This window comes from Carassius auratus, unplaced genomic scaffold (assembly GCF_003368295.1).
Source record: "Carassius auratus strain Wakin unplaced genomic scaffold, ASM336829v1 scaf_tig00217011, whole genome shotgun sequence".
Taxonomy (NCBI): Eukaryota; Metazoa; Chordata; class Actinopteri; order Cypriniformes; family Cyprinidae; genus Carassius; species Carassius auratus.
In genome coordinates, this window is record NW_020528849.1 from 219,356 (window position 1) to 240,792 (window position 21,437).

General features: G+C 40.1%; 1 protein-coding gene and 2 long non-coding RNA genes across 4 annotated transcripts; 2 read left to right on the plus strand and 1 right to left on the minus strand.

The window, feature by feature from the left end:
• Positions 1 to 660: 660 nt before the first annotated feature.
• LOC113099675 (GTPase IMAP family member 8-like) lies at positions 661 to 12,324 on the minus strand. Its single transcript, XM_026264564.1, has 6 exons — positions 12,286 to 12,324; positions 11,333 to 12,010; positions 1,834 to 2,631; positions 1,704 to 1,760; positions 1,410 to 1,514; positions 661 to 1,258 (listed from the first exon to the last, which is right to left on the minus strand). Exons 1-6 carry the CDS (start codon positions 12,314 to 12,316, stop codon positions 1,116 to 1,118), a joined length of 1,812 nt encoding a protein of 603 aa, XP_026120349.1. The 5' UTR covers positions 12,317 to 12,324; the 3' UTR covers positions 661 to 1,115.
• Positions 12,325 to 13,691: 1,367 nt separating this feature from the next.
• On the plus strand, positions 13,692 to 14,664 carry LOC113099680 (uncharacterized). Its single transcript, XR_003289499.1, has 3 exons — positions 13,692 to 13,959; positions 14,076 to 14,123; positions 14,427 to 14,664. It is a non-coding gene; the product is annotated as an uncharacterized LOC113099680 (long non-coding RNA).
• A 4,675-nt stretch (positions 14,665 to 19,339) lies between these two features.
• Positions 19,340 to 20,937, plus strand: LOC113099678 (uncharacterized). 2 transcript variants are annotated; one of them, XR_003289496.1, is made up of 4 exons: positions 19,340 to 19,723; positions 20,171 to 20,193; positions 20,298 to 20,381; positions 20,724 to 20,937. It is a non-coding gene; the product is annotated as an uncharacterized LOC113099678 (long non-coding RNA). The 2 variants fall into 2 exon arrangements; XR_003289497.1 differs by lacking the exon at positions 20,171 to 20,193.
• The last annotated feature ends 500 nt before the right edge of the window (positions 20,938 to 21,437 follow it).

Genomic DNA, 21,437 nt, shown 5'->3' on the forward strand with positions numbered 1-21,437 from the left:
CTGAAATATAAAGGTGTACCGTTGTTTTTTAAATAGTGTATGAAGAACTGTGTAGTGTACTGTAAATGCTCGAGGTTGTTTATGGTTGATCATTATGGCCAGTAAAGGGACAAATAAAGACATTACAACAACTACAACAACAATCTTATAAAACTATGAACAGGTTTAGTGCTTCCTTTTCAGTTTCTTTCTTGTATACTGACTGAGTCGCCTCTACATTTGATCAGCTTGAAGGACCAGGTTGCTCTCTATGGTCCATTTAAAAATGCTGGCCTGAGTTTGTGGATACAATAATGTTGCAAACCTGGAGTGAGAATCTTTGAGAATGTTTGAGTTTCTCTTTCACTTTTATGTTCTTGACCAAATCACTGAACCTCATATTGCACCAGGATGACTGTACTGTAAATCACTGTGATGTCTTCTTTCAACGTACTGAATTTGTGTGAAAAATTTGAATCCGATGCAAATTATGTATTGGAATATAATTCAAATTTTCTTAACCGTAAAAGCAGCCACACATTAAAGCAATTTCTCTCTTTGTTCCTCCTGTTAGCAGTTCCACATAACAATATAAATCCAGCATCCTTGTGTTTTTTCATATACAGACCAGAATTTATATTTATACAATACTTGCGGTTAAGTAGAAATAAATGAGCAGAATCAGATTCATAACAGCTGAGTCTTTATTTTTGGAATTCAAGAGAAAATATAATTCATAAACAAGAATACTCATTCAGAGGAACATCACTAACAGTAGAATTAAATGAAAATACAGAAACGAATAGAATACAAAATCTGAATAGCTGCTCTTTTGATCACTATAAGGCTGTAGTTTACTAAAGGTATAAACATGCATATCAACAAAATAGAATATACATAGAATTCAATAGGAGGTGCATCAGATTTAAAACCACTGTGTACACATTTTATTAAAATGTGAATATATGAACAATATCACACTCATAGTTGTGGATATCACTCTATATCAGTATAGCCATAAACACAAGGCTGCAGTTAATCAGTCATGTTTATATAGAGCAATATCTCAAGGCTATGAGTGTGATATTGCATTTATACAACATTTGACGACACAAACTCTGTACTGTACAGTGTCATCATGTCTTCAGTCTCTTTGTCCTGATCCTTGATTCTGGAGCTTGTATTTTATCAACAGTATGTATAACATAATGGTTGTAATTTTGTAACCATCTATCAACAGCTTGCATTGACTTCTGCCTCTTCTCAGCCTGAGAGAGCTCTGAAAATATGACATTAAAATGTTAATGTGAGTTCAGAACAAAGATGCATTTTAGATGTGCAAACTATTTTGTTAAATTTTGACAATGCTTCAATGATTTCTCTGTGGAACAAAAACACTCAGTTTCATCTGCTCCATTAGAATGACTTACCAAATGATGATTTGATGTCTTGCAAACTTTCCTGAACACCATCTATGATTATACTTTCCCATCTGTTGAACTCTCTCTGCAGAAGTGCTGTAATCGGCTCAGGAACTGAAAGACATGTCATCACTGCTCACACCACAGAATAATTCTCACCACAAACTGATGGAAATCCTGAATATCCACTTTTGGTTTTAATGTTTTTTTGTTTTGATTTGTTTTGTTTTGTTTTTGAGAACTGACAAGAATTACTTTTTTTAGTATAATTATTTTAAAACATAATTTAAAAATCTCACTTACTGTTGTCCTGAGGTGGAATAATGACTTCTTTTAGGGAATGAGGAGGTTTATTCTGAACTACAAATGAAACATAGTGTTGAGCATTTTAATCTATACAAATGAGAGAACATGAAAGTGAGTGAAAACTTACGGTTAAGAGGATTATTCATACTGTCACACTCATCCCAGTTTAGACATTCTTCCATGATATCCGTGCATAACTTTTCTATCTTCCTTCTTATCTCTTCAGTTTTTCTCTTAAACCCTTCATCTAGAAAGAGACAGACATCCTTCAGTCTGATCTCCATGTTCAGATCCTCCTGTTTGTCAGTTTTCTTATCACAGTTTTTCCTCGTGTTGAAGCAAAACAGACTGTTTTCTGCTGCCATCTCATCAATCTTCTGCAGCAGCTCTGTGACTTGATCTTGATTGTTCTTGTCTGTGTTGTCAAAGACGTGGTATCTGTTTCTGCATTTCTCAATCAGCCACTGAAGAGCTTCACCTTCACTCTCAATGTGCTGCTCGACTGAGATGTCTTTAAATCTGTCACCCCAGGTGAACAGAACTATAGTGTGTTTCCAGACGTCATCTCCCAGGATAGACATATTTTGCTCAGTGATCCTCTTTTGTTCTTCCTGAAATGACGTATCTGCTGGGATCACGAGCAGCATGGAATGAGGGAACTTCTTACACTCTAAAACACTTCCTAAGATCGCAGATCTAATGAAATCTGGGTTGAGTTCCGATGCAAAGTACTTCCACCAGCCTGGAGTGTCCAAAACCGTCATCTTCCTTCCATCTACATCTCCAAATCCTCTCTTACCCTCTCCGGTTCTTCCTCCTGTGGCAAATTCATCCCGGTTCAAGATGGTGTTTCCAGCTGAACTCTTTCCACCAAGAACCCATCCCAGCAAAACAACTCTGATCTCCTCAAGACGACGCACATACGCTGAAATAAAAGGACAGTTGAGATGAGAAACTAAAAGATCTGCTCCTATGGGTCTGTTTACCCCTAGTATTCAAAGCCAGTTCTTGAACATTGGGCCAATTTTTAGAGTAGAGAATTTATTTATTTATTTATTTAAAATAGTTAATAATTAAAGAACCCTGAAAACGCACGTTTGCATGAGTTATTTTTTACAGTGTTTGTTCATCTGCAATACAGATGTTCCCTTTCAGTCAGTCACTTTCAATGTCACATCGGTGACCGACAAATTTGGATATCGCTTCGATAGAGCCAATGCACATTGGCATGCAATTATTGATGTGAGAGACAGCATATCTCCTATTCTAAGAAAATAATTTTACAATGTTATTTTTAATGATCAAGAAGCATGTGCAAAGTAACAACTCTGTAGGACAGGGGTCTCCAAACTAGATCCTGGAGGTCCAATGCCCTGAAACGTTTAGCTTCAACTGACCGTAACACACCTATCTGGAAGTTTCTAGTGTGTCTAGTAAGAGTTTGATTTGCTGGTTCAAGTGTGTATAATTAGGGAGCTAAACTCTAAAGGACACTGGTCTTCTAGGACCAAGTTTGACACTGTAGGGTCAAATTATTTTTGTATACTTTATTTACATTTTATTTACATGATAATGCTGCTGTTTGCTTACATTATGTCTGTGGTCAAAAATTTTAATGACTGATGCCTTGGCACAGCACACACACACGCAAAGCTCGGGATATGACGCATGTGCGCGGTTAAGGCTAGAAGGCAATGATTTTAGTTTTATCTCACTAAAAATGTTGGGTTAAAAAACCCAACAAGTAACCCAACTATGGGTTACCATAGCATCTTCCCAACTGTGGGATATTTTAACCCAATGATGCGAACCTGGCTTCTCTACCTTCAGGGGGGCTTAGTCCTTTTGCCTCTGCCACGATCTGGGGCTCATTCTGGCAGTCAGATGAGAACCCCGTCCAGAAGTAGTGTGGGTGGTTTGAGGATTACAGTGGTGGCACACCATGCAGGGAACCAACCCTCTGGGGACCATCACTCCTCTTGCTCCTTCGATCCAGTGGATCAACCCATGGAATGTGGTGGGCCATATTCAAAGAGCGTACCAGTGGTATCCAGTAGATCTCCTCCCAACCAGATTTCGATCTCAGCATAGGAGGGAGAGCTGTCGGATGAAGATTCGGCCATGCTGCACCCTCCAAGATGGTGGTAAAGCCTGAATCAGATCTGGAGATGGCAGCTATGCTTTCCCAGGCTCCCGAGAGGGTAGAGCTCAAGTGGAAATCTCCACCACATCCCGAGCCCTCGAGGCTGGAAGACTGGTTTCTCGGGGTGGCTCGCGCTGGTTCTCAGCATCCCGCCCCAGTGCCTTTCTTCCTGGAAGTGCATGATGAGCTTACCAAGTCGTGGACAGCCAGAAACTGGCTGGTGGGCTCCTCCTCCCTCACCACCCTTGTCTGCAGTGCAGTGCACACTCTGAGTGACATCTCTGGCTGTGTCTGGCAGACATGAGGGACACAGACAAGGTTCGGTTCCTAAATGCCCCTGTGCCCTAGACCGGCAACTCTTCAGCGATGCGGTCGAGACCTTTGCCCAGCGGTTCTCGGCTGCCCAGAAACAGACTGAGGCAATCTAACACATCCTCCCTAGGCCCCCGCAATCTGCCCCCACTCCTGCGCCGTAACAGCCTCCAGTAAAGCAGTGGCATGGAGACGGGAACCCGGCGGACCGTCCCACTTGTCCAGACCCCTGCGAAACTTGGCGGCAAACGGAAGAGCAAGAGGCCTTGAGACAGGAGACCCAGAGATGGAGGGATCTGCTCTTTGGGGGATGGCAAAACACACCACTCCCTCCCCCTGAGGAGGGCCGGGTGGATAATCTTTTGTTTCCTTTTTTCCTGCCATTGGCCTCACGGCCACACTCTGGCCTGCTCACAAAACACCCAACTTGGGTCCCTGTGTTCCACCTCGGTGCCCTCTGCGGGTATGGCTGTGGTTCTAGTAGTCCCGCTTGTACAGTTTCTAAGTGCCTGGTCAGTGCTACCCAGCCCATCTCAGAGGCTTCTGCAGACCATCAGCATCAGCTATGCAATTCAGTTCACCCGGTATCCCCCCAAGTGGATCTCTTTTTTCGGTATGAGGTTGAATTCATTCAAACAGACAGCACGCTTCACTGAGGAACATGTGTGGTCAGTGCTAGCCTGCTTGCATATGTTCAAGGGCAGGACAGTGGTCCCACTGAAACTTTTTCAGATGCTCCTTGGGCATATGGTGGCAGCAGTGGCACTTACACCAGTCTGCCTGTTACATATGAGACCGCTACAGCACTGGCTTTATGGCCGATACCCGAGGTGGGCCAGGAAGGGCAGCACTCACTGGGTGAAAGTTACAGCCAAACCTCACCCTGTGGTCAGATTTTGTGTTCCTCCGGGCAGGGGTGCCCCTAGAGCAGGTCTCCAGGCATACTGTGGTTTACACAGATGCCTCCATTACCGGCTGGTGCAGACTCAGGAGTTTGGATGGGCCCTCAGCTGCACAGGCACATCAATGGCCTGGAGTTGTTAGCAGTGTGCCTTGCCTTGAACCATTTCAGACGTCCCTTACGAGGCAATTTTAATTCTATGCAAAATAAACTTTTGTGGTCAATAGTGTCGAATGCAGCACTAATATCCAATAGCACAACCACGATCAGATGATAAGAGCAGGTAATTTGTAACTCTAAGGAGAGCAGTCTCAGTACCATTACATGTTCTAAATCTTGACTGGAAATCCTCACATATACCATTTTTCTCTAAGAAGAAATATAATTGTGATGATACTACCTTTTCTAGTATCTTGAAGAGAAAAGGGAGATTCAAGATCGGTCTATAATTAACTAGTTCTTTGAGGTCATTTTGTGTTTTATTCTTTTTTTTTTTTTTTTGATGAGAGGCTTAATAACAGACAGTTTGAAGGTTTTGGGGACATATCCTAAAGACAATGAGGAATTAGTAATAGTCAGAAGAGGACCTATGACTTCTGGAAGCACCTCTTTTAGAAGCTTATATGGAATAGTGTTTATACAATTATTCCTCTTCCTATAGTAGATAATGAGTGGAACTGTTCCTCGGGGGATATATAGTGCACTGTCTGATGAGATACTGTAGCTGATGGCTGCATGGTGACAATTTTATCTCTAATAGTATCGATCTTAGAAGTAAAGTAGTTCATAAAGTCATTATTGCTGTGATGTTTTTTGTTTAGCCACTGTATTGAATAAATACCTGGAGTTATATTTTTTTTTCTAAAAGAGACAAAAATGTATCAGATCTAGCAGTTTTTAATGCTTTTCTGTAGGTTTCTTTCCCACCAAGCAATACAAAATACCTTTAGTTTTGTTTTCCTCCAGCTGCGCTTCATGCTCATTTTACCTCAGTGTCCAACTTAACCTTCCTTAAGTGTAAAGGAACAACTGTATTTAAAATGATAGAAAAGAGAGAGTCCATAGTTTCTGTCACATCATAAAGTTGTTTTGAGGATTTGGATATGTCAAGGAATTGGGATACTACAGCAGAGCCCATTCGAGCTAAAGTTTCTTTCATTGAAAACTCTGCTCCTACTTGCACTGGCCTCCATCAAGAGGGTAGGGAACCTGCACACATTTTTGGTCAATGTGTACTCGATGGCGCCGCACATGGCTGCTTCAGTGCTTGGCTCTCCAGTGTTTGTGCTGTTTTTGTTCGCTTTTCCTGTTTTTTGTTTAACAAACACGATCAGTTTCACCAGGGATGAACTGCTGAACATTCGGCAGAACACACCACAAGATGTTTTTCCGGATTTAAATTATTCAGACGTTTTACTGAACGTTGTTATCGGAAGAGCGGCGGCGCTGGTCAAGCGCTTCAGGACGCGCAGATGGGGGAAGCGAGCGGGAGCGCTCGTCAGACTCAGGAAGCGCGGATTTCGAACGCCGTTGCCTAGCATCCATCTCGCAAATCTTCGCTCTCTACCCAACAAAACAGACGAACTCCTTCTGCTCTCTCGGACAAATAAGGATTTCTCTCACTCTGCTGTTCTGTGTTTCACGGAAACCTGGCTGAGACGCCATACCGGACAGTGCGCTCCATCTGCCGGGCTTTCAGCTGTTCACAGCGGATCGCGAATCAGAATCAACTGGGAAATCGCGCGGCGGCGGGACATGCTTTTACATCAATGAACGGTGGTGTACAGATGTAACTGTGTTAAAGAAGATGTGCTGTCCTGATCTAGAAATGCAGTTTGTCAACTGCAAGCCGTTCTATTCGCCGCGGGAGTTTCATTCGTTCATTCTGGTCAGTGTTTACATCCCTCCGCAAGCGCATGTGAGCTCAGCTTTACAGAAACTTGCTGATCAGATCACAGACACAGAACAACAACACTCGGACTCTGCTTTAATCATTCTTGGGGACTTTAACAAAGCCAATCTCTCCCGTGAACTGCCAAAATACAGACAGCATGTTACGTGTCCCACCAGAGACAGTAATATATTGGATCACTGTTACACCACAATAAAGGACGCATATCACTCTGTTCCACGAGCAGCTTTGGGACGTTCTGATCACTGTCTGGTTCATCTTATACCGTCCTACAAGCAAAAACTTAAATGTGCTAAACCTGTAGTAAGGACTGTGAAGAGATGGACCAGCGAAACAGAGCCGGATTTACAATCTTGTTTTGACCTCACTGATTGGAGTGTTTTTGAAGCTACCACCGATCTGGACGAACTCACAGAGACCATAACATCCTATATTAGTTTCTGTGAGGATATATGCATTCCTACCAGGACTTATTTAACATTCAACAATGATAAGCCATGGTTTACAGTAAAACTCAGACATCTTTGTCAGGCCAAAGAGGATGCCTACAGAAATGGGAACAGGGTCTTGTACAATCAGGTCAGGAACACACTGAACAAAGAGATCAGAGCGGCGAAAAAGACCTACGCTAAAAAGTTGGAAGACCAGTTTACCTCCAACGACTCAACTTCAGTGTGGAGAGGTCTAAGAGCCATCACAAACTACAAGACACCATCCCCTTGCACTGAGGCTAATCAACGACTTGCTAACGACCTGAACGAGTTTTATTGCAGATTTGAAACCCCCAACACCCATTCTGACCATCTCCCTACACAACCATTAACACATCCTGCAATCCCACCCTCCTCACATCTGTGAAGATGATGTGTGCCAGGTCTTCAAGAAGAACAAAAGAAGAAAAGCACCAGGCCCAGATGGTGTTACACCAGCCTGTCTGAAAATCTGTGCTGACCAGCTGGTCCCCATCTTTTCACAGATCTTCAACAGATCCCTGGAGTTGTGTGAAGTGCCTTCCTGCTTCAAACGCTCCACCATCATCCCCATCCCAAAGAAACCCTAGATAGCAGAACTTAACGACTACAGACCTGTGGCTCTAACGTCTCTTGTCATGAAGTAATTTGAAAAACTGGTTCTGGCTTATCTGAAGGACATCACTGGACCCTTACTGGACCCCCTGCAGTTTGCTTACCAAGCAAACAGGTCCATGGATGATGCAATCAACATGGGATTGCACTTCATCCTGCAACATCTGGACAAAACAGGGACTTATGTGAGGATCCTATTTGTGGACTTTAGTTCGGCATTCAACACCATCATCCCAACAGCCCTTCAGACCAAACTGACCCAGCTCTCTGTTCCTAGCTCTATCTGTCAGTGGATCACCAGCTTTCTGACAGATAGGCAACAGTTAGTGAGACTGGGGAAAAAAACATCAAACAGCTGCTCCACCAACACTGGTGCCCATCAGGGATGTGTTCTCTCCCCTCTGCTTTTCTCCCTGTACACCAACGACTGCACCTCTAAAGACCCCTCTGTCAAGCTCCTAAAGTTTGCAGATGACACTACAGTCATCGGCCTCATCCAGGACGGTGATGAGTCTGCTTACAGACAAGAGGTTGAGCAGCTGGCTGTCTGGTGCAGTCTTAACAAACTGGAGTTGAACACGCTCAAAACAGTGGAGATGATCGTGGACTTTAGGAGAAACCCACCTGCACTTTCCCCACTCACCATCATGAACAGCACTGTGACTGCAGTGGAGTCATTCAGATTCCTGGGAACCACCATCTCTCAGGACCTGAAGTGGGACAATCACATTGACTCCATTGTTAAAAAGGCCCAGCAAAGGTTGTATTTCCTTCGCCAGCTGAGGAAGTTTAACTTGCCACAGGAGCTGCTGAAACAGTTCTACTCAGCCGTCATTGAGTCTGCCCTCTGTACTTCAATAACTGTCTGGTTTGGTTCAGCAACAAAATCAGACATCAGAAGACTAAAGAGAACTGTTCGGACTGCTGAAAGGATTATTGGTGCTCCCCTGCCCACCCTTCAAGAACTGTATACATCCAGAGTGAGGAAAAGGGCTCAGAAAATCACTCTGGATCCCTCACATCCAAGTCACCCCATCTTTGAACTTTTGCCATCTGGCCGGCGCCTCAGAGCAGCAAACACCAGAACAGCAAGGCACAAGAACAGTTTCTTCCCCCAGGCAATCTACCTCATGAACAGTTAAATGTTCCCTACTTAATGTTCCCGGCTTATAAATGTGCAATATCCTTATATTTATTTGTTAACCCTCCATCCTAGAACATTCCTGCATCTCACTCAATCCTATCCCATTATCATTCATAGCACAATTGTTTATACACTTATTTATTTGCCAATTTGTAAATCTCTTTTTTTATTTATTATTTTATTTTTTTTTCTGTGTGTTGTTGTCTCTGTTTACTGGAAGGTTATGTCACTAAAACAAATTCCTTGTATGCGTAAGCATACTTGGCAATAAAGCTCTTTCTGATTCTGATTCTGATTCTGATGATTCATGACTAGAGTCTGGACCGACTAACTCCAAGGTAATCAGAAGAGAAGGGAAATACTGTCTCCAAGCAAAGGATGTCCCACTGGATTGTGGATGCCATATCACTCAACTAGAAGTGTTGCATCCTCCTGGGTGTTGGCTTGTGGCGCCTCGCTGACAGATATTTGTAGAGCTGTGGGTTTCACTAGATTCTATAGCCTTCATGTAGAGCTGGTATCCTCCTGTGTTCTTACCTAGTGTAGTGTAAATGAGAGGCCCCGGTTAGTTGCTAAAACTGCTCCAAAGTGTCCGTACTGTTGCCCCTTTTGATGTTCTTCATCATCCTAGGCAGCTGGATGCGGCAGAACATCATGCACCGGGACTTCATGATTAATCCGTGAGAATCGTGGAAGGCTGGGTTCCATATTGAAGCCCAAGCAGTATTCGTATGTGTATAGTCCATGGTATAGCCTTAGAGGCCGTGTTTCTCTGGTAGACTTCTGCCTTCCCAAGAGTGTTTTGATCACCTCAGATTTCTCCATAAACACCTAAATGGATGCTCTGTGTATTTGCTTCCGAAAACTCCTTCTGGAAGGATAGGGCTTCCACAGCATCCTTGTTTTGAGTGGAATACGTTTTCTCAGTGTTATCCATTCTCACTCAGTGAGGTAGTGCTTTGACAGTGGTGAGTGGAAATACATGTTTCGAGCCCCAGTCCACACCAAATAGGGATGCAGGTGGCTCGCACAGGGCACTGGAAGGGGTAGCACCCATGGCGATTTGGTAGGGATCCCAATTCATCTGTAACTGACGAGACTTTGAGACTGACCGACTGAAAGGGAACATCTCAGTTAGATATGGTAACCCTCGTTCCCTGAAGGAGGGAACAGAGACGTCATTTCCAGTTGCCACGTTTGCTGTACCGCCGCTGAACAGCTGGGTGGACGGCTCGGCCCCTCAGCGAAAACCTGAATTCACTCGAAGTGGATTGTTCTCTCCAGGCGATATCACAATTCTTTGGTCATTGACGTGAAATCTCCATTCTCTCCTTCAGGGTAAGAGGGTTACCATACGTAACCAAGACATTTCCTATCAGATGTCAAATAGACATTTTGAAGATGTCTTTAAGACATTTATGATGTAAAATGGACATCTTGGAGACGTCTATCAGATGTTTGCACACAGCAGATGCTTTCAAGATGAAGAAATCTTTAAAAGACATCTTGCAGACGTATTTATGCTATCTGGGTGTTTTAATGTATTTAAAAGAATAAATATGAAAGAAAGAAGAACAGTAAAATAGCAAGGTGTAATCAATTTGAACTATTTACAAATATATATATTTTTTTAAATATGCATACATTAACATTTGCAAAAGACAGTTCATTGGTCAAAGATTTCCATCACGAGTTAACAGACAACAACAACAAAAAAGTTGCGCAGTACAGAGGTGGCCAGTCAATTAGACTGCTGTCACTTTAAGAGCTGTACACATCTGATGTACTTTGCAGGCACATATCATTTTATCTCTCAACAGTTCCAACCGTAAATTTAAATGTAAACCCTGTGTGTTTCTGACAGTATTAAAGCAACCAGATGTGAAATATAACTTATTTACCATCATATCGCACACCCCTACCATACCCGCACCTTCATCTTACCTTTTTCTTGAACTTTTGTACTTTTGCACACATCTAATAAACTTATCCTTTTATCTCTCAACTGTTCCAGCCGTGTTAATATGTAAACCCCTGTGTGTCTGACAGTATTAGTGAAATCAGATGTGAAAGATAACTTGTTTATTGTCAAACTGCAATCCCCTCCCATTACCGAACCTTCATCTTACCTTTTTCTTGAACTTTGGACCGCTCCTTCTGTACTCTGGATTTTCTAGAATTTGCTCTGGTCTGAATTTCCTCCCACTGCTCATTGACTTTCTTTAATTTTTCCTGGTCAATGTTAAAGTGCTTGCCTTTATTCTTGTTGACAATTCCTTCAATTTTCTTGAACAGCTCTTTTACTTGGGTTCGATCGTGATGGTTTGAGTTATTAAAAACATGATATTTATGTTCACATTTTTCAATAAGCCTCCTGAGTGCTGAGCCCTCCTCCTGAATATGCTGCTCTATGTGTTTGGGTTTAATTAAATCTCCTCTTGTGAAGATGACGAGGGTGTAAGTCCAGACATTGGGTCCCAGCAGCTCCACATAGTCCTCCAGAAACCTCCTGTCAGCATCAGTAAATGCAGAATCAGCCCGAATCACGATCAGAACTGCGTGAGGTCCGGGTGAAATCATGGAAACCCTGCGGACCAGCTGCTGTTTGGAGATATTGGATAAATCATTCAGACTGAAGGTTTTCCACCAGCCAGGCGTTTCAACAAGACTGATTCTCCTGCCATCAATAAACCCCTCTCTCTTCACATCCTCATCTCCTTCAGCTTCTGTTTCACTGCTTTCCAATATAGTGTTGATCACCGATGTTTTCCCAGAGTATTGCCTTCCGATCAAAACTGCTCTTAACTCTGAGACAAAATGAGAAAATAAAAGTAAGATAAATAAATAAATACATAAAATTAAGAACTGGAAGTTTACCAGAAATATTACAGTCCAACTTTGGGTCAAATATGAAATAACCCAACTGTTGAGATAAATTTTTACTTCAAATCTTTAACTCAAAGGTTAGGTAAGTCCATATTTGACAAATATAATATATATATATATATATATATATATATATATATATATATATATATATATATATATATATATATATATATATACATGCAAATATACTCACCCGTTTGATTATTTTCTTGTTGTTTGGACATTTTCCCTTGCACTAAAGTGTCTAGATGCATGAAAGAGAATTAAAAAAAGAATATTTAAAAATATTATAAAGAGGTACAAATTATGAATCATTTTAAATTAAAGAGAACAAAGTGAATAATAGGCAAGGGGTGTAGAATTTAGTTGAGATTACATCAATATCCAGCAACTACTAAATTGTTCCAAGCCATAAATTTGAACAAAAAATTAAATATATGTGTATGTGTTTTGTGTTCAGCGCTTCTCCTGTTTGCTCTTTTTATATTGACGATCACTCTATATAGACTCTAAAATTTGGAGTAACTCAATAATCTGTTTTTAAATCTCTTATTTAAGGAGAGAACTATAGTTAGTCAGACATCACTTGTTATGATTGTCAAGGCTGTAGAGTTTAGTTTAGTGATGATATGACAGGTTCTTAACAAAATCAGCCACTACATTGTCCATATAATCCCAATAATTTTGATCAATCAATTAAATATCTGTTGCCTGCTGTTACGTCCTCAACAATGCCCCGATCAATCCTAACATCTTTGATAATATGCATAAAGGAACAAACAAAAAGAGTCTAAATAAAACCGGGGGGGGAAATTACTTTCATTTTTGAATCGATTAATTCTGTAAATATATCAGCTGGTTGATGGATTTTCTTCTTTTTATTTAGTCTATGTAATATTTGTTATTATATATTTGTTATCTTTATATTATTAGGCATCATTAAAAATAAAACAGACAGTATTACATCCTACCTGCTTATCTTTTCTTTTGCAAAGAGCTCAGATCAAATCTTCTAAAGCGCTGCTTTCTGCTGTCTAAGGTCAATGCTGATGAATTTATAAAATCGTAGGATCATGTGCAGGGTAAACTAAAAGGTGTGGTGTGGGATAAAATGACAGCTTACATAAGTATGATTCATATAATAGAACACTAGAGGAGTGAAAGCGCCCCTCTTTGGTCACATGAGAAATCACAGAAATTACAAATTATTGTTCCTTTCATCTTTTCAGCCAACTATTGTCAGTTATTTCCAAGTTAATACATCTTTTTTTTATGTAATTTATAATTTGTGACCTTACTTTTTTTCATGCTCATTCATTTTATATGTTAATTTCCACTGGTGTTATTTATTTGGTGCTCATTACACTGATCATTTCTGCCCTTAATGAAGAAAAAAGTTAAATGTTTTCTGTGAATTCGCCTAAAATGCTTAATGTTTTTAAAAACCCATATATTTTTTTTTTTTTTTTTTTTTTTTTTGAAAAGCAAAATTACATTATTACATTACAGTAACATGTTAATATTTCTGTTTTTAACAGCGTTGTATATCTCCGGCATGTTCTACCCTCGCGCGAGTGACGTCATCACGCCCGGAGTTCTCGATCACACGAACACTTCAAAGTTCAAACCTCGGCTTCCTGCAGAACAACGCTTTCAGATTCAGACCTGCTTCCTCTCGCTCGCTCAAACACACTGTGATTCTCACCTCCTCGTCAGTTCTCAGTCGTTTCTCTTGGTTTATCACGTCTCTTCTCTTTGGTGTGTGTGTGTGTGTGTGTCTGTCTGTCTGTTTCTGCTGACAAAGGTACTTTCAATGTTTTTTATTTTTTAGTTATCGGGCGAATCCCGTGAATGAGAACATATGCAGGTCACATTTCACACCAAAAATAACACAAGTTATAATATTTTTAAATGTAGCAAATGATGCCTAAACCTTCATTTAGGTTATGCTAGGTTTTACTTTCCTGTTTTTCTCCATCACAGTGAGGAACAGGGAGAAGACAACAGACAGCAGATCTTTCAGACAAACGGGTGAGAAAACAGGCAGGGGTACAGAAATGTTAAAAAAATGTTTGATCATCAGATTATTATACATCTTTAAATGTATGCTGTGATTTTTTTTATGAGTTTTATTTAATGAGGATTACTCAATTAAAAATTTTCAAATGTATTTCAATATATATATATTGCAGTTTCAGATGAGCAGGTAAGAATAAAACATTTCTGATAGGGAACAGTTTTTGATATGACAAACTAAATGTACAATTTTCTTTACTGTACACAATATACTAGGGATCTATTTGGTGTGTAACAGTGTTGTAACGTCCGTTTCAGAATGAACCTAATGTTAGAGACAAACTGAGCACAGAAAACAGAGACAGAGAAGATTCAGAAATCATCACCTGCTTAAATCCTGCACATCCTGATCCCAAGTTTATAAAAGTACAGACGAGAGCAAACTATGTGCCACACTTTCAGCAAACATGTTTCAGATATTCCTATGAATGCATTACAGTACCACATTAAAAGGGGTTTTATGCTTTTATTGTGCAAAAATCCTCTCAAAGAAGACAATGCTTGTCTCTAAGATGGATCCTGTCTTTGTGAGTACTGGTTTTAGAAACTGGAAAAAGGAGTTGAAAAGTTTACAGCCCATGCTAAAAGCCAATCCCACTGCCATGCAACAACTGTGTATGCTCAGGAAACAAACAGCATTGCATAACAGCTCTCCTCAGTTGTTTCTAGATAAATGTCAAACAGTATTGCTCCTAGTGCTCCACCACCAATGGCTTGCACCAACAATTTCTCAAAGGCCAGATCTTACTGGGTCTTGTGTTGGCAGGAGCTGTGATTGGAGAATTGAAGTGTTTGAATGCTTCTCTCCAAAGAAAGACACAGACTATCTCTGGCATGAAAGCTGCCATTTCTTGTGTTCAGTCTGTCTTGAAAGACAAAAGAGATGAAGATGCCTTTCAAAGTCTTTTTGAGCAAGCAAATGTGATTGTGGATTCTCTAAATCTAGAGTCTATCAAAGTCCCAGAACCAAGGTGACTTCCTAAGCGTTTTAGCACAGATGCAAGCACATACAAGCCAAAAACTGCAACAGAGTATTACAGAGTTGAGTTTTATCAGGAGCTTGATGTGGTTTTCATCAGGAAGATCTGCTGACCTTACAGAAACTAGAGGACACTCTGCTCACTGGACAAACTGATTCAGTGTGTTGTGAGTATCCTGAGATCAGTTCAGTTACCAATGTTTAGGCATAACTACCAATTTGGATCCAGTTTGGAGGCAGCAAACATTCTTAAAGGTTTGTCAGTGGAAGTCCGTGGCCTTTTCAGTGAAGTGGAAACTCTGGTCAGGTTGCTTCTGGTTTTGTGTTAGGAATCAGGACAGCATTTAGTAAAATTGAAAATCAATTGGGAAATCTTTAGGATAAGCAATGCACACGGATTATATAAAACTATACTGTCAGTACATCATAGTGAAATGAAATTGTTAATGAAAAGTCTATTCAGTGACTAACATGGAGTGTCCAAATATATTCACAGTTACAATTTAAATAAAATAATACAGTGATAATATATGCTAATTTTAATCTGAGCACATATGAATTTACTGGTAATAGTTAATCAACACATCTCTAAAGAAGAAGAATCACTAGATTAGACCTCATTTCTGAAAACTAGATAATTGTATGATCAGCAGATGTCTATTATTTCAGAGTTCTTTTGTTTTGTTCATGTCATACAGCTGCTTATTACAAGAGCAGTGTCTTGTAGGCTACACTACATGTTCAGATTAATAGTCTATATATTGATAAATAATTAATACGTTTATACATATGATTAGGTCTGGTCTACCCAGACACATTTTAATGTTCAAGTGTTATGTCTATTAAAATAAGTCTGTAACTATATAGTAGTCTACTTTTCATGAGTTGATATCTACAGAACTGAAGCCTTATGATCACAGTCGTAGAAGCTAATGCTTGGAAATTATGTTTAAAGTTTTCAAAGTCCATCATTATTAGTAGCACGCAAACACCCAATAATCACCTTCGTGCTTTGTTACAAAGTTTTAGCCTTCTGTCAATTTTATGATAAAATACAAACAATAAACGTCTATTTTACGATTTTTAATTTGTAGTGAGATAATTCGTTCAGTAGCTGCATATGAATCAGTGATATTGTCCTCTTTAATATTTGCATCACGAAATAAACATGAATATTTTAATGTATGTTGAAAAAAATCTGAACAATTTAATACAAATTTCTCATGAATCGATCAAAGTTAGTTCAAAAAGTTAAAAGAATTATGGATGCCACAGACTTTTTTTTAAACTTCAGAATATAACTTAATTTTATTATCGTAATTACAACTTTATTCTTAAAATATTATGACGTTAATCTTATTTACTCGGTTATTTTTCGGCGTGGCACAAAAATGCTGCCTTATATGCTATTGAATGCAAACACAATTATAGCACAGCAGCCAAAGAACAAACTAAAAAAAAAAAAAAAAAAAAAACACAAACAAAAAGGAAAAATAGAGGCGGGATATTTGTCTTCTGAGTCAATGTTGCTAAAATGAATTTGACGGACTTGCCATCTCCTCATTGTACGTGCCTTTAGAGAGAAATGCATCTTTATGATTACATAATGAAAGTGTTTTTGTTTGTTGAGTTATTTCGTTTTAAAATAGTAATAGTAAAAATTTAAAAAAAATTAAAACACAAAAGGCATTCTATAGATATATTTATCATTTCGGTGAAGCGCTTCTCCTCAAGACCAAGAAGACAGAAGGTGCATCCTGGGCCTGCAAAGTGCATCATATAATAACTATAAATTAATAATATTGATAATGTTCATCGTCTGGCTGACTACGGTCTTGTATTAATTTTTTCTAAATTCCTGTCAAACGTGCTCAAACTGACAGTCACCACCATAAGCTACTATTGAAAGACTCTTCACTGTAGTACACGATCGTTTATTGACGTTAACCTATTACTGTGTTCCAGACAGACAACTTGAATATAATACCTATAATCAGGGGCGTCGCACCCGTGGGGGATGTGGGGGGTTTTAACACCCACACTTTTCCCGGTGAGAGGGTTCGACACCCGCACATTTTCTGCAGTTTTCCCGCAGTTTTGCACAAACGCCTTACTACAGTCGTTCCTCCGTTTCTCTGACCGCTCTGTGTCTGCGCTCGCCGCGGCTGCCTCCTCCCCGGCTCCTCCCTCTCAAACTTGACACCGGCTTTGAGTGTGACCGGCTGATGATTGGCTGTTCTGCCTTAAGTCCCGCCTCTCTTGGGGTGTTATCTGTCAGCTCGTGCTGAGGAGGCGGGAACTTATGGTTATTTACATCTCCCTTTTCCAGGTACTTTGAATGAGTGTTTATGCTTTAGAGGTTTTTTAAATAAGCTTGATATGTGTTTGGGAAGATGTTCTGTTAATCGTTTTGTTGACATGTCGAGTGTTTTCGGTATTATATTTCGTTTTTTAGACTAATGCTAATTGCTATTATTGGGATATTGTTTGCATACCTGTTGAAGAACTATGAAATAAAAGTGTATATTATTTTAATGTTTTAAAACAGTAAATTGTTACATTATTTATACCACCAGAGAAAAAGCTTTGTGTGGGCGTTTTTTTTCTCCCCTTTTCTGATTTTGCGGGGGGTTTTTTTAAATGTAGGATTATTTTTTTCCCAGCCAAGCGCTGCAAGCCGGAAAACCCGCACAAGTGCCAGAGAACTTTAATAAATAAACAAAAACTTGAATTTACCAAAACACAAAACTTTACAAACATATTTCTAAATTAATTTAATCAATAAACAAAAATAAATACTAGATTAGATTAGATTGAACTTTATTGTCAGTGCACATAAAAGTACAAGGCAAAGAAATGCAGTTAGCATCTAACCAGAAGTGCAATAAACAGAATATACAGTGTCTACAATATGTAACAAATGTACAATAAATATACAAATAAGGCAGTATTATGGACATAATTTACAGATTTGACATACTATCAGCATGATATACAGATAGGTGTACTATGAACATACTATACAGATGGATTATGTAAAAGTGTATGTACACTATAGGCAGAAACTATGAACATATGAACATCATTTACACTAGTGCAGTGGACAGTAAAGTGCATAGAAAATATTTCAGTGTGCAAATGGATTACTCATTATTCTGGATGAACAGACGGCAGTGCAAGTAATAACAATTTAACTGTTTTTTGTTTGTTTGTTTGTTTGTTTGTAAATCAGATGTAGTGATGAGGAGGGGTGAGGAGTCTGTGTGTGTGTGTGTGTGTGGGGGGGGGGGGGGGGGGGGGGGTGTTGAGGGGTGTCAGAGGGCAGAGTTCAGCAAGGAGACAGCTGTAGGGAAAAAGCTGTTCCTGTGTCAGAGCAGGAAGTGTTGTCCCTGTGATGCGTTGGGCAGTTTTCACCACCCTCTGCATTGCCTTGTAGTCAGCCACTGAGCAGTTCCCATACCAGACTGTGATGTAACTGGTCAGGATGCTCTCGATCGCACACCAGTAGAAGTTCACCAGGATGGCTGAAGACAGCTGGTTCTTCTTCAGTGTCCTGAGGAAGAAGAGGCGCTGGTGAGCCTTCTTGACCAGGCTGGAGGTGTTTGTGGTCCAGGACAGGTCCTCCGAAATGGTGGTTCCCAGGAACTTGAAGCTGGAGACACATTCAACAACCATCCCGTTAGTGTGGATGGGGTCGTGCGTACCTCCTTTCTTCTTCCTGAAGTCCACAATGAGCTCCTTTGTCTTGCTGGTGTTGAGGAGCAGGTTATTGTCAGCGCACCATGTGGGCAGGTGCTGTACCTCCTCCCTGTAGACATCTCATCATTGTCTCTGATGAGGGCAATCACCATGGTGTCATCTGCAAACTTGATGATGGAGTTGGATCCATGCACAGGCTTGCAGTCGTGGGTGTAAAAGGAGTAGAGGAATGGGCTCAGCACACAGCCCTGTGGTACTCCAGTGTTAAGTGTGATCATAAGATGTTGGACAAGGGCCGGGCCCATGCAGGGCTCTATTGGTTCCCTTGATTTAATTAGAAGTCCCCCCCTGCTCGGAATGCTTCCAACTGCCCGGGCCCATATGCACCTGAATGTCCTGCACACTCAGACTATGCCACTGGGGAGACCGATGTGTACTTTAGGTACTTTAGGTACTGTTATCATGATCATTACAACCTTAAAGCTTTCCTTGGGGAAGAATTGGACAATCCAAATGATTATTAATGTACCTATCATACGTACGCTTATCCATGCATACGTTATCCAGACATTTATCCACACGTATGTTATCAAGACACAAAGTTTAAAAAATGCAAAAAGTTCACCTCTTATCACCTAACAGTGCTCATTTAAATGCTGTTTAAATATTGAATGTGGAAAGCATGTGAATTCTGAACCATTTGGCTTTCCATAGAACACACCCTGAGCAGCTCTGACATCACTGTAGTTCAGTGAGAGACTCCGAGAAAGTGAAACTAACTTGATCAACAACATGGACGCCTGAAACCATCGAACTCTTTAAACAACTGAATATTGAGTCGTTCAGAGACACTTGTGAACACATCTGATACTCACAGGTAAGTGATAGAAATATAAGAGAGATTGTCCTGAACAGGTTTCTAATGGCAGTGGTCTGGTTTAGTAGGGTTTATGTCAGACTGGAATGAGTTGAACAGAAGCAGGTTTAAGCGTGTCAAATACTCAGATACTTTAGATGTTTACTGCGCTGAAATGATATCAGAATTGTATTAACAGTATGTCATTAGATCGGACAAAGTTTGGTGTTTCTGTCATTTTGTCACGCGACATAAAGACAAACAGATAAAACAGGAAGTAAATGACCTGCAGACAAACTGAACACAAACCTGCTTCACTGCAGCTGAAAATCACTTTTACATTACACAATAACTTATGATCATACACTATAGTTTGTGGAAAGATTCATCTAATTTTGGATAAGGAGATATATATGTATATGTTTGTTGGAAAATATAAAGCTTGTACTTTGTACTTTCTTTAAACAGCAGGTCATAGTTCAGATTGCTCAGTAAGTTTACGAGTCTCTCACTTTGTTTCAAACGAATGATTGTGTTTCCATCACTATCAGTTCTCACATTTTAACCAGTTAAACTATCATTTTTCTTTAAAAAGGTTTTAAGAGGGAAAGAACAATGGCAGAATCTTCACTAACAGCAAGAAAAACCAGGAGACGGAGTAATGAACATGATCATCCATGTAAGTCAATAACCCAGAAAAACACTTTGACTTTTCTTTTATAATTTTGAATATGTACAGTTCATGAATGTAAAGCAGATCAAATGATTTCATCTTAACAATAATAATTATTGTACATATGTATTTATGAGCTTCACATTTAGGTTCTGATCAGCTTGTCTGGGTTCATTTTACAATAATAACCAGCTGACTGTACATGATCTCTTTATATTTGAGTTTCTTCAGCACTCTTTGTCTCTAAACACGCTTTACATTCAACCAGCTTCATGAGGTGCATCATGGGATTCTTCATAAACAGTATTGAAGGAGTTCACACTAATCCTAAATAATGTCTCTTTCCAGCAATGTCATCCTCCATGAGTTCACTGTCTGAGGAGATTCAGTGCTCTGTGTGTCTGGATGTGTTCACTGATCCAGTCTCGACTCCATGTGGACACAACTTCTGCAAGATCTGTCTGAATAAGTGCTGGGACAACAGCCAGACCTGCAGCTGTCCATACTGTAACGAAACATTCAAGCAAAGACCTGATCTCAAGATTAATACCACACTCCGAGAGCTCGTTAGATCACTGTAAGAGAAAAGTCCTGATGTGAAAAACAACTGAAGTTCTGTGTGACATCTGTGAGGAAAGAAAGCTGAAAGCGCTGAAGTCGTGCCTGGTGTGTCAGAGCTCTTACTGTGAAACTCACCTGGAGCCTCATTTGAGAGTGACACGTTTGAAGAAACACAAACTGATTGGATCCTGTGAGTAATCTGGAGGACTATATATGTCAGAAACACGAGAGACCTCTGGATCTGTTCTGTAGAGATGATCAGACATGTGTGTGTTCAATCTGCTCTGTGAAAGACCACAAGAACCACAACACTGTTCCTATAGAAGAGGAGAGTCAAGAGAAGAAAGTAGACGTTATTATTCTGTTAAAGGACTGATATCATGAGAATCAGATTTTATTTCATATTGTGAGTTTAATCTGTGTTATGATAAATGTGTCTGTGTTGTTCTCTCTATAGACTGAACTGATGAAGACACAGAAAGACGTGCAGCTGATGATCCA